Raw genomic sequence first — 10,503 nt, forward strand, 5'->3', positions numbered from 1 at the left:
TTTAATTAATTTTATTTTTTAATATTTTATTTTTAATTTAAACTTTATTTTTAACTTTTTTATTTTTAAAGGTTTTTTTTTTTAATTTTATGGCACTTTGTGATTTTTATTTTGTTTTTCATTTATTTTTAATTAATTTTAATTTTTAAAGTTTTATTTTTAATTTAAATTTTATTTTTAATTTTTTTATTTTTAAAGGTTTTTTTAAATTTTATTTTGTGCTGCCTGCTGCTTTACGGCAGTTTTATGGCAGTCGCACTTTAGGGTTTTTATTTTGTTTTTCAATTATTTCTAATTAATTTTATTTTTTAAAGTTTTATTTTTAATTTAAACTTTATTTTTAACTTTTTTATTTTTAAAGGTTTTTTTTTAATTTTATGGCACTTTGTGATTTTTATTTTTTTTTCATTTATTTTTAATTAATTTTAATTTTTAAAGTTTTTTTTTAATTTAAATTTTATTTTTAATTTTTTTATTTTTAAAGGTTTTTTAAAATTTTATTTTGTGCTGCCCGGTGCTTTACGGCAGTTTTACGACAGTCGCACTTTACAGCACTTTAGGGTTTTTATTTTGTTTTTTATTTATTTTTAATTAATTTTATTTTTTAAATTTCAGTTTTTAATTTAAATTTTATTTTTAATTTTTTTATTTTTAAAGCTTTTTTTAAATTTTATTTTGTGCTGCCCGGACCAGCTCAAGCCAGTGATTGTGGTGGTGTTTGAAGGTCCCCAGGACGAGGGAAGAGATGAGAATCTTGACTTCTCCTAATAGAAGCCTGATTTATTATTTTATTATCGCTATTATATTAAAAGAAAATGGGATATTAGAACTATACTAAAAGAGCAAGGAGACATCAGAAAGCTGGAAAGGAATGAATAATAAAAACCTGGGACTGCTCACAGCCCTGACATAGCTGGACCATGATTGGTCATCAAGTAGAAACAATGCACAGGAGACCAGTCCAAGATGCCGCTGTTGCTAAACCATCTCCAGCCCACACTCCACAGCCAGCAGGTCGTTATTGGTTCCATTGCTGTTCTGAGGCTTCTCAGGAGAAAAATCCCAGCAAAAGGGTTTTCATCAAACACGTCAGTGCCAGGTGATGATGGCACAGGCAGCATGGGCTGGCCGAGGTCACTGTGTCATCCCTGCCAGCCCAGGTGTCACAGCAAGGAGGAGAGAGTTCACCCTGCAGTACAGAGCTTTTGGGTTGTTTGTCACTAGGCAAAGGCAAAACCAGGGCCAAGAAGGCTCTTGCCACAAGGCAGTGGTCACCTCCATGTGACCAACAGCCACAGCCAGGCAGAGCACTGGGGACAATGACACTGAGGTCACTTGGTAGAAGCTCTGCAGGGAAACTGCAAAGATCAGAGCCTGCTGCCGAATAAAGCCAGAAGAGCAGGCTTAGACCTTTGATGATCATGGCACAATTTCTATTTATGTCATGTTTTGGGCAGCCCTACAATAGCTCCACTTTACTCAGCCACTAACTCAGTGGAATGCAAACACATCAACAATCTGGCTCCCTGGAGGTTTCCATCCTCCAGCTAATGTGGATTTTGAAGCCTCATCAGTCCACTGCCACCTAAAATAGCTTAAGAGATTCTTATGTAAAGAAACCTGGCTCTCAGCCTTAAGAGTGTCACCTAATGCTTCAGACTTTCCTTCCTCTGGCTGGGATCTGAACATTACTGAGCAAACCTGGAGCAGTCACACATGCATATTCTAATTCTCCTTCTCCCTTTGTAGACGTTTATGGATTTTTAAATAGTTCCTGAAATATGCAATGCTTCAAAACCTCCATTGAAACCCCAGCTCTACCTGCCTGAGTTCTCTGTCCCAACCTTTTCTTCCCAGTTCTCAGACCAGAAGGTGCCTGGATGAGGTTTCCAGTGGGTACTTTCAACAATACAGGACAGAACTTTGAGCAGAGTCATGCCACACAAGCACTATTAGGGCCACAAGCAGTGTCATCATCACCAGAAATGTGTCACACACAGCAGGGCCCCTCACAGGCCAGGCAAACAGGAAAGAAAGGTGGCTTTAAAGCAGAACACTAAAATTTTCCAGCTAAATTCAGCTGGAATTCAGTTAAATGCTGCTCTCCTGCACCCAGAGACCTGTAAATCCCAGCAGATCAGATACACAAAGCAGCAGCCCAGCCTGCACCACTGCCTGGCTGTTGGGGAGGAACATGCACAGAGCTCGTGCACACCAGGAAGCTGCCCCCTCACGATTCCTTTGGGTGATCACCTGAGGAAAGACAAAAATCAGGATGAGGAAAGTCACTGCCATACCCAGCTCTGCACAGCTCTGGCATGGCAGGGGTGGCACCTTCTGCTTCCACACCCTGGGGCAGCCCAGGGTGCAGAGGCTGCCATGACAGGGACCTGTCCCCACTCACCTGGCCCCTTCCAGCACAGCCTGCAGGGATTTCTTCAGCACTGCAGTGCTCCGGTCCAGGACAGCAGCCAGGCTGCTCCTGTGAGCTGGGCTGACCTGGGGTGGAGGCAGCACCAGCTCAGGGCCCTGCCCTGCCAGGAGCTCACCTGAGAGCTCTTGGCTGGGCCCCAGCAGCTGCAGGAGCAGCCCTGGCTGGGCTCACCTGGCTCTGGTACACCGTGAGCACGGCTGTCACCAGCCTGGCAAAGTTCAGGGACGTGGCAAAGGCTGGAGCCTGCTGGCACAGAGTCAGGACCAGCAGATCCAGGAGCTCAGGGGGCAGCACCTCCTGGAAAAGGCCCAGGGGCAGGTAAGAGAATGGGTCCTTGCTCCAGCACTGCTGGAGTCACCAAGGACACCCGTGGGACAAGGGGGGCTCCTCACCTGCCGCCCCAGCACGGCCTGCAGCACTGGCAGGAGCTTCTCTGACAAAGGCACCTCCAGGACTTGGCTGCAAGGACAGTGAAGAGGAAAGGTGCTGCTCTGTGGCCTGGCTGGTGCCCCCAGGCAGGCTGGACAGTGAGGCCAAAGCAGAGCTGCCAGCCCTGTGACCCCTCACTCACCTCAGCACCAGCTGCACAGAGTGGGGCTCCAGGCACTCCTCCACCAGCTCACACAGCAGCTTGGTCTGCTCAGCACCTGCAAAGCAGCAAGGGAGAGCCTCCAGAGGCTGCCAAATCCATGGGGAGGTGCCTGGCCCTTCCTGGCACCTCTTCACAGGTGTATGTGCCAGTCAGGACAGACAGAAACCACCCAGTGCCTCCTCCTGCTGCTGAGGATAATCCTGCTTCCTTTGCCCAGCTGCAGCAAGGGTTTAAACAGCTCCAGTCTCTGGGAAAAGGGGACACTGTGGCAGGGGTTCCCCCTCTCCTCACAGCAGCACAAGGGGAGCTCTGCCCTGAGCATTAGGAGCTGCCAGGAACCCCCAATCATGGAGGGATGGGAACTGTCCTTTGGGAAAAAATAAGCCAGAAGCCAGCCTAGCCAGCCCTCCCACTTCATCTGTAAACCCATCTCCCATCCCAACCCCCAAGTGTTCACCTGCCCAGAAAAAACCAACCCCAGGCATCCATGGTTCCTAACATGTGACAAATGCCACCCACAAACAGCCACAGCTCCCAGCAGCCCTGCACACCTTCCCCTGGCCCCTGCAGCACTGCAGCCACCAGCACACGGCACAGGGGATGGGAATACTTGGAGCAAAACGAAGTCAGGGCAGCCATGAGGTGTCGGGAAGGCGGCTGGGTGAGGGCCAGGACCTGGGGACACAAAAGGCAGGAGCTGGGGACAGTGGAGAGGGGAATGGGGAGCAGGAACCTCCGCTGCCATGACACGTACCCGCCTGAGGAAGAGCTGCTGTGCCAGGATGGCTGCGCTGGTGTGGCTGAGGGCAGGGCTCAGAGGCAGCAGCCAGCTGCAGAAACGCACCAGGGAGGGCTCTGGGCACGTGGAGAGCTGCAGGAAGGAGCACAGCCCCTCGAGCTGGGGTGGCACAGGGCATGGGGCATTAGGGACAGCAGCAGGACCCTGCAGCAGCTGCAGCAGGGGTGCTGGGGCTCACCTGGCTGGGGGTGCAGGTGTTCAGGATGCTCAGCTTGGAAGGGGTGTGCAGCTCGGAGTGCTGGAGAGAAACACTGTCCTGAGTAAAGCACCAAAGAAACCAGAATACAAAATACAGCTCCAGGGCTTCTCCCTTCCCCTGTGTCTGTCAGGGCTGAGCCCACAGGCAGCCCCTCACACCTGCAAGGTGCAGGCAGGTGTTGGTATCCCAAGCCCTGAGGAGGTGCCAACAGGGCTTTTTATCCCCATCTGTGAAATCCAGCTCCTTTTCCACCCCTCCCGAGGCCCTGGCACCAGCCTGTATAGAGCATCAGCTCCAGGAGAGGGACAGAAGCCACCACTTACACTGGACTCCTGCAGCAGCAGCATTTTCAGCCCCTGTCCATGCACCTGAGGGAAATGAGATGAAGGAATGGGAATCAGGCAGTAAAGGCTCCCTGGCTGGGAGGGGACAGCAAACCCTACCCAGTACCTGGACAAAGGACTGGACCTCTGCTGCCAGCTCTGTCTGGGAAATCCTCCTGGGCTCTCCAGCTGCATCCTGCTGGGAGCTGTCCTGAGCAGCCTTATCTGCGCTCTGAGCAGATGTGTCCCCTGAAGGCTCCTCAGGCACCTCCTCTTCCACCTCTGCCACATCTCCACATTCCTGGGGCTCAAATGCCACCTCCTCCAGCAACAACCTCTTCCCCTCTCTCTCATTGTCCAACTCCAGGCTCTCCTCAGACACTTCTTTACATTTCCCACCTTCAGGCACAGAGTCAGGGGCACCAGCCTGCTTGCTGAAGCACCAGCTCAATTTTCTTTGTCCCTCTGGTTTCTTCTGGGCAATTTTCTGGCACAGGCCCCTAAGCTGCTGCTGGCACGCAGCAGAAAGGGCAGTGGGATGTGGGGAGCTCTCCTGTGCCCTTGGTCCCTGCTGGAGCAGATCCCCCAGGGCCTGCACCCAGGGATCCACACGGGAATGCTGCTCCAAGGCCTGGAGCAGCTGGTGAAGGCAGTCCCGTGGCACCGCATCCTGCACCACCAGGAGCAGGGAGAAGAGGTTCCTCTGGCACAAAACGGGCAGCAGCAGCAGCCGTGGCTTGCTGGAAAAGGAGAGGTGAGTGGTCAGAGCAAATCCCCTGTCCTGAGCCCAACCCACCCCGTGGAGCAGAGTCCCACAGCACCAGGGAGCAAGAGGAGGCACCTGATGCTTTTGCAGACACGAGCTGGGACACCAGTGGGTCACTGCTATGATATCAGCTTCATGTATGGACCAGGAAAGTGGATTTTTACAAGGATCGAGGGCCATTGGTTGTTTCTGTGGATTTTTATGAAGATTGAGGGCCATTGGTTGTTTCTGCATGTGGATATGAGGATGATGAGAATGGATAGGGCGAATGATCCTAAGCAGGCTTTGATTAGGCCGGAATGGGGGGCAGTGGCAGTTTGGGTTGCTATTAGTTGTAGGTTGTGCACCTGACGCCCAAAATCGTGCACCTGACGCCCAAAACTCCCGCAAAACACCGAGTTTTAGAAACGTATCCAACTCACACAGCCAGGGCGTCCTCTGGCCCCTCCAGCGAGGGCTCCTCGGCGCACAGGGCTGCGGTGAGAGCCGGCCAGGGGAACGCCAGCCCCGCTCCGTCCCGGGGCCGGCTCCGCTGCAGCGCCCGCAGCGCGGCCATGGCCCCCGCGGGGCCGGAGCACAGGGAGCGCAGCAGGAGGCGGCACGGCCGGGGACACCGCGGCAGCCAGGGCGGGCACCGCGGCTCCATCGCTGCGGCCGGGGCTGCACAGCCGCCTGCGGGACACGGGGACACCGGAGACGGTCACACACACGGGGACACCGGACACGGTCACACACACGGGGACACCGGACACGGGGCACACACACGGGGACAGCCGGACACGGGGGACAGCCGGACAACGGACGACAAACAAAGGGAACAGCCACACACGGGTCACACCTCCTACCAGAAGGCACCCCCACCCCGTTAATCCCTGCCCATCAAAACAACCCTACTAATTCTCCCATTAGCACTGGGTGTGCCCCTAACAGCCAAACTCACAGCAAGCCACCTCCTCATCCAGCTCATCTCTACAGCTACAACAGCCTTGTTCTCCACAATATCAGCGGTCTCACTCCTAACCTTACTAGTGCTCTTCTTAATAACTATTCTAGAAGTAGCGGTAGCAATAATCCACGCCTATGTTTTCGTACTCCTACTGAGCCTATACGTACAAGAAAGTATCTTAACTCCCAATGGCACACCAAGCACATCCTTATCACATAGTTGACCCTAGCTTGACCGGACACGGGTCCCACTCGGGAGGCACGGGACGATCAGGACTTGCCTGTCCATGCTCGGCGCCCGCCCCGGCATCAACCCGGGCAGCTGCCTTTACCTCTCCCCAGCCGAGGATGCGGGAGAGCACCGGGAGTCCCTCCGTGCCCTCCATCACCCCTTGGCTGGCAGCCCCGCACGCACCCCCAGCCCAAGGCCGATCCCTCCCCTCCCGGGGGCGCTGCCGGTGCGGCTCCCCCGGGCCTCGAGCACCGCCTCGGTCAGTGCCGGGCACACTCGGGGCAGGCCCGGGCACACTCGGGGCAGGCCCCGCACACCCACCCGCGGCTGTCCCGGGCACACTCACTCAGGGCTGGCCCCGCACACTCACCCGCCGCTGTTCCCCCGTCCCCGCCGCGCTCCGCCCGCTGCTCGCGGGCCCCGCCCCGGCATCGCAGCCGGACCGCGCGCAAACGAGCTCATTATGCAAATATCCCTTAAATTCCAACCCAAACACCGCCTCCCCCCACTCGCCCCCGAGGGTGGATCCCGCAGCCCACAGGTCACAGGCACCCGGAAGCGTAGCGTTACACAACCCGTTTTATTTCGTTATTCCCGGATTTGGCTAAAAAGAGTTTAAAACAGTGCCCCCCTTGCTGCCCGGTCCCCCCCCGTGGATGTCAGACCCCCCCGCTGCCTGCAAGCACCCAGCCCACCCCACCCGTGGGTCTGCCACGGGCGCAGAGTGGGCACCAGGGCAAGAGCAGGGGGGCTGTGCCCTGAGTCTCCCCCGGTGCACCCATCAATGCCAGACAGACTCTTCCCCATCCCACCCCATCCCTGCAGCACCCCCGCGGCTGGAGCCACCCCGAAACAATGGCAGGAGTCAAAGCAGCACCCAGGCCCAGCGTGGTCCCCCCACGACTCAGTCGGAATCGCTGAAGTCAATGAGAAGCATCTCACGGCCATAAATCGAGTGGGGAAATTCTGTCTCCAGCATGGCCAGGGTGAGAGCCCACTCGAGCGTGCAGAGCTCCTCATCCTCCTCGTCAGAGCTCTCCGAGGAAGAAGGGATGAACACCTGCAGCAGAGGGGGGAGGATGAGGCACGCTCCCAGTGCCCAGCCCAGCCCCGGGATGTGCCACCCCACCTACCGTGGGCATCCTCAGCTGGCGCTGCCTGTGCCGCCGCAGCCAGCTGGCAGGCAGCTCGTGCAGGTAGATGCACTCTGATCTGAAAGGGCAGTAGCCACGCAGGAAGAATTTGCACCTGATTTTCCTGTGGGATGCCAAGCATAGTTGTGAGTGTAGCTCTCAGAGCAGCACTGAGCCCACAGCCCTGCCACCCGCAGCAGTGCCATGCACTCACCCTGTCCGTGCCTTGAAGGCTCTGATGAGCTTCTCCTTCTCAGCCACATCTGAGATCCAGTATTTGTGGGGGATGTAGTAGCTGGAGGGGATCCGGCACTCTGGGCAGGCCCTGGATGAGGGTGATGGGTGCAGTTGGGTGTCCCAAGAAGGGAGCAGGGGCTCAGCACCCACCCTGGCCTCACCCAGCACCCCCATACCCATCACCACCCCGAAGCGCCTGTTCTCAAAGCAAAACCACTCCAATCCCAAAGCCACATCGCCGGACCCAAGGAAGAATTTCAGGGCACAGAAGGGGGAATGGTGACCACCCTGCCATGTGCCCATGGCCACTCACTTTATGACAGCGCTCTGGAAGGCCCGGCTGCGCCGCCACCTGCGGATGCAGCCCAGGCAGTAGGCGTGGCTGCAGTTCGGGAGGATCCCGAAGAGCCGCTCCTCGGGCAGCGCCTTCTCGTACACCCTGTCCATGCAGATGCCGCACACCACAGCCTCGCTCCGGGCTCTCAGCACTGCAGGGGTGACCAGGGCTGCCTCAGCACCTGGCTCTGCAGGGACCTGCAAGCAGACCAGCACAGCGTGGAACCCCCTGGCTCTGCCCTGGCCTCGGGGAGCAGCACAGGGTGACAGGGAGTACCTGGTCACAGGAGACCCCAAACCCACCTTTGCAGGGTCAGCCTGTGCTGCCGTCTCCAAAACTGCCTCTTTGGGGTCAGAGGAGTCTGGCTCCAGTGCTGGCCCTTGTGGCTGGAAGCCTGCAGGAGGAGAATCTTAGAGGGGAAAAGCTCAGAGACCTGGGTGGGCTGCTCAGAGTGTGCAGCTTCAGCAGTGACAGTCCTGGCACTGCAGAGCTCTCCAGAGCCCAGCCTGACCCAGGCTTGGTCATAGGCAGAAACATGCACAGGCTACTTCACCATGGCCACCCCAGTGTCACTGGTCCCCTGGGCAGCCCAGCACCTACCTGAGGCACCCCGAGCTTTTGTGGGGACAAATTCTCCACTGATGGCCCCACGGGGGATGTAACCAACTGCTGGGATGTTCTTCTTGTCTTTCTCTTCCACTTCTACCTCCACTTTGGGCAACTTGAAGGCCACACATGTCATGCTGCAGGCCGTGGTGCACTGGGCTCCCCTCTGGTCCTGGTCCACGGCTGTGGGCTCAGTGCCAGGCTCCTGGCCACAGTGGCAGTGAGGCCTCAGACCAAATTGGGTTCCTACTGGCGCTGGCTCCTCCTGCATGTGCTGGTAGCTGGAGGAGCCCAGGGACAGATGCAGAGGGTCCCATCAGTTCAGCAGAGCTCCTCCAGGCTCCCAGCCCACCCTCATGGCATCACAGCCCTTCCTTACCTGCACTGCTCTCCATAACGGCAGAACCCACGCTGGAAGTACCTGCAGACCTGGGCTGACTCTCTGTCGTGTGAGAAGCGGCAGCTCTGGCCCCACCGGCAGGATCCACGGGCAAAATTCCTGTTAGCCAGGGGAGCAGTGTGGATGGGCTCAACGCTGCTCCAGCCCTGCCCTAGAGCCCCCCCCCGGTACCAGCTTTGCCCCCAAAAATATGTTGGGGACAGATTTTGGAAGCCCCCCTGGCTGGTGTCTGGGAGCCCTCGCCAAGGGCAGAGTCAGGGGGTCCTCCCAGCCCCATCCAGCCTAATCTCCTGCTAATTGCCGAGCAAAGGAGGCCCAGGACAGGGACTGGGGGCTCTCCTGGGGGCTGGGGGAGCAGCGGTACCGAGGGCTGGGGCACGGAGAAGGGTGGGAGCCCTTGGCTGGGGGCTGGCAGGAGCGGGAGCATGGCTGGAGTGCTGCCGCCCACCCCCAGCTCCGGAGGGGATGGGGAAATGGGGAGGGGGATCGAGGCCATCCCTACCCCCACAGCGAGGGGCCCCATCTCGAGCCTGTCTCCCCCAAAAGCTGCTCCCGACCACCCCTTCCTGAAGCCTTTACCTGCACGGGGGTCTCAGAGAGCTCGCCTCGGTCCTTAACAGCCCAGATGCCATCATCGAGCCCACCTCCATCTCTTGCCCAGCAGTGAACGGGGCTAGGCCGCCTCCCAGCGCTATTTATGGGTCCGGCTGGGATCGTTCTCCCCCAATAGCCGGGGACACGTGTTTGGGGCGGAGGACAAGCCCGGGCTAGTTGATAGCAGCCGCCGCCGAGCACTGTTTACACTCAGTCAAGGACTTCGCAGCGAGGAGCCTGCAGCACTAAATTCTGTGTATTCTAATTCTTTTACCGTTACTATTCCCCCTTCCTTTTCAGCCCTGTCTTTAACTCAGCCTGTGGATTTCACTTCTCAGTTCTCTCCCCCATCACACTGGGAACGGCTGGATAAGGTAATGCTGCCTGTTGGGGTAACCACACAGGGAGGGTCTCCAGCCAGGTCTCCTGGGACCCCTGCCCAGCAGCACCACGGCTCCCAGTGCCCCCAGCTGCATGGGAGAGGCAGGAGCAGTGGAACAGCTTCCCCCAGAGCACTCAAGCCAAGCACAGGGGAGCCTGGGGGGTCTCCAGCTCCTCCTGAGCAGATTCTCAGGTGTTTTAGCACAGCCAAGGACAGCCAGATTGCCAGCACTTCACTGCCCTGGAGCTCATTATTCCCCCCGTCGCGGTGTTTTCAGCTCATTTCCAGCTCCACCCCCAGCATTTGGGGCGCAAATCCTCCAGCTGAGGCTGGGCTCCTGCTTAGGACGGGCTCTTTCTGCTGCTTTAGGTTTGCAGGCAAGAAAATCACAGCAGGTACGAGATCTGAGAATTACAGAGCCTCGGGAATCACAGCAAATCCCTGGAAATCACAGCAAATCCCATCACAAATTTCTGCTGGAAAGTCTCCCACGGACAGCTGCACCCAGGTGCTGAGAGAGAGCC

General features: G+C 56.4%; 2 protein-coding genes across 6 annotated transcripts; both read right to left on the reverse strand.

Moving 5' to 3' along the window:
* Positions 1 to 768: 768 nt before the first annotated feature.
* FANCE (FA complementation group E) lies at positions 769 to 6,675 on the reverse strand. Of its 5 annotated transcripts, XM_054648844.2 has the most exons (12): positions 6,612 to 6,675; positions 5,536 to 5,785; positions 4,475 to 5,087; positions 4,348 to 4,392; positions 4,004 to 4,081; positions 3,781 to 3,924; positions 3,578 to 3,701; positions 3,006 to 3,081; positions 2,827 to 2,893; positions 2,606 to 2,731; positions 2,405 to 2,499; positions 769 to 2,253 (listed from the first exon to the last, which is right to left on the reverse strand). In XM_054648844.2, the coding sequence occupies exons 2-12, from the start codon at positions 5,757 to 5,759 to the stop codon at positions 2,250 to 2,252; spliced, it is 1,596 nt and encodes a 531-aa protein (XP_054504819.2). In that variant the 5' UTR covers positions 5,760 to 5,785; positions 6,612 to 6,675; the 3' UTR covers positions 769 to 2,249. The 5 variants fall into 5 exon arrangements, with proteins under 5 accessions (XP_054504819.2, XP_077046674.1, XP_077046675.1 ...); XM_077190559.1 differs by lacking the exon at positions 6,612 to 6,675 and having other exon boundaries at positions 3,781 to 3,897; positions 5,536 to 5,847; XM_077190560.1 differs by lacking the exon at positions 6,612 to 6,675 and having other exon boundaries at positions 3,781 to 3,897; positions 4,004 to 4,063; positions 5,536 to 5,846.
* Positions 6,676 to 7,127: 452 nt separating this feature from the next.
* On the reverse strand, positions 7,128 to 10,499 carry LOC129130233 (uncharacterized). The gene is made up of 8 exons (XM_077190531.1): positions 9,583 to 10,499; positions 8,983 to 9,102; positions 8,598 to 8,884; positions 8,300 to 8,391; positions 7,974 to 8,194; positions 7,638 to 7,748; positions 7,424 to 7,547; positions 7,128 to 7,350 (listed from the first exon to the last, which is right to left on the reverse strand). The coding sequence occupies exons 1-8, from the start codon at positions 9,651 to 9,653 to the stop codon at positions 7,195 to 7,197; spliced, it is 1,182 nt and encodes a 393-aa protein (XP_077046646.1). The 5' UTR covers positions 9,654 to 10,499; the 3' UTR covers positions 7,128 to 7,194.
* Positions 10,500 to 10,503: the final 4 nt, after the last annotated feature.

Source organism: Agelaius phoeniceus, chromosome 25, assembly GCF_051311805.1.
Source record: "Agelaius phoeniceus isolate bAgePho1 chromosome 25, bAgePho1.hap1, whole genome shotgun sequence".
In the NCBI taxonomy this organism is placed as follows: Eukaryota; Metazoa; Chordata; class Aves; order Passeriformes; family Icteridae; genus Agelaius; species Agelaius phoeniceus.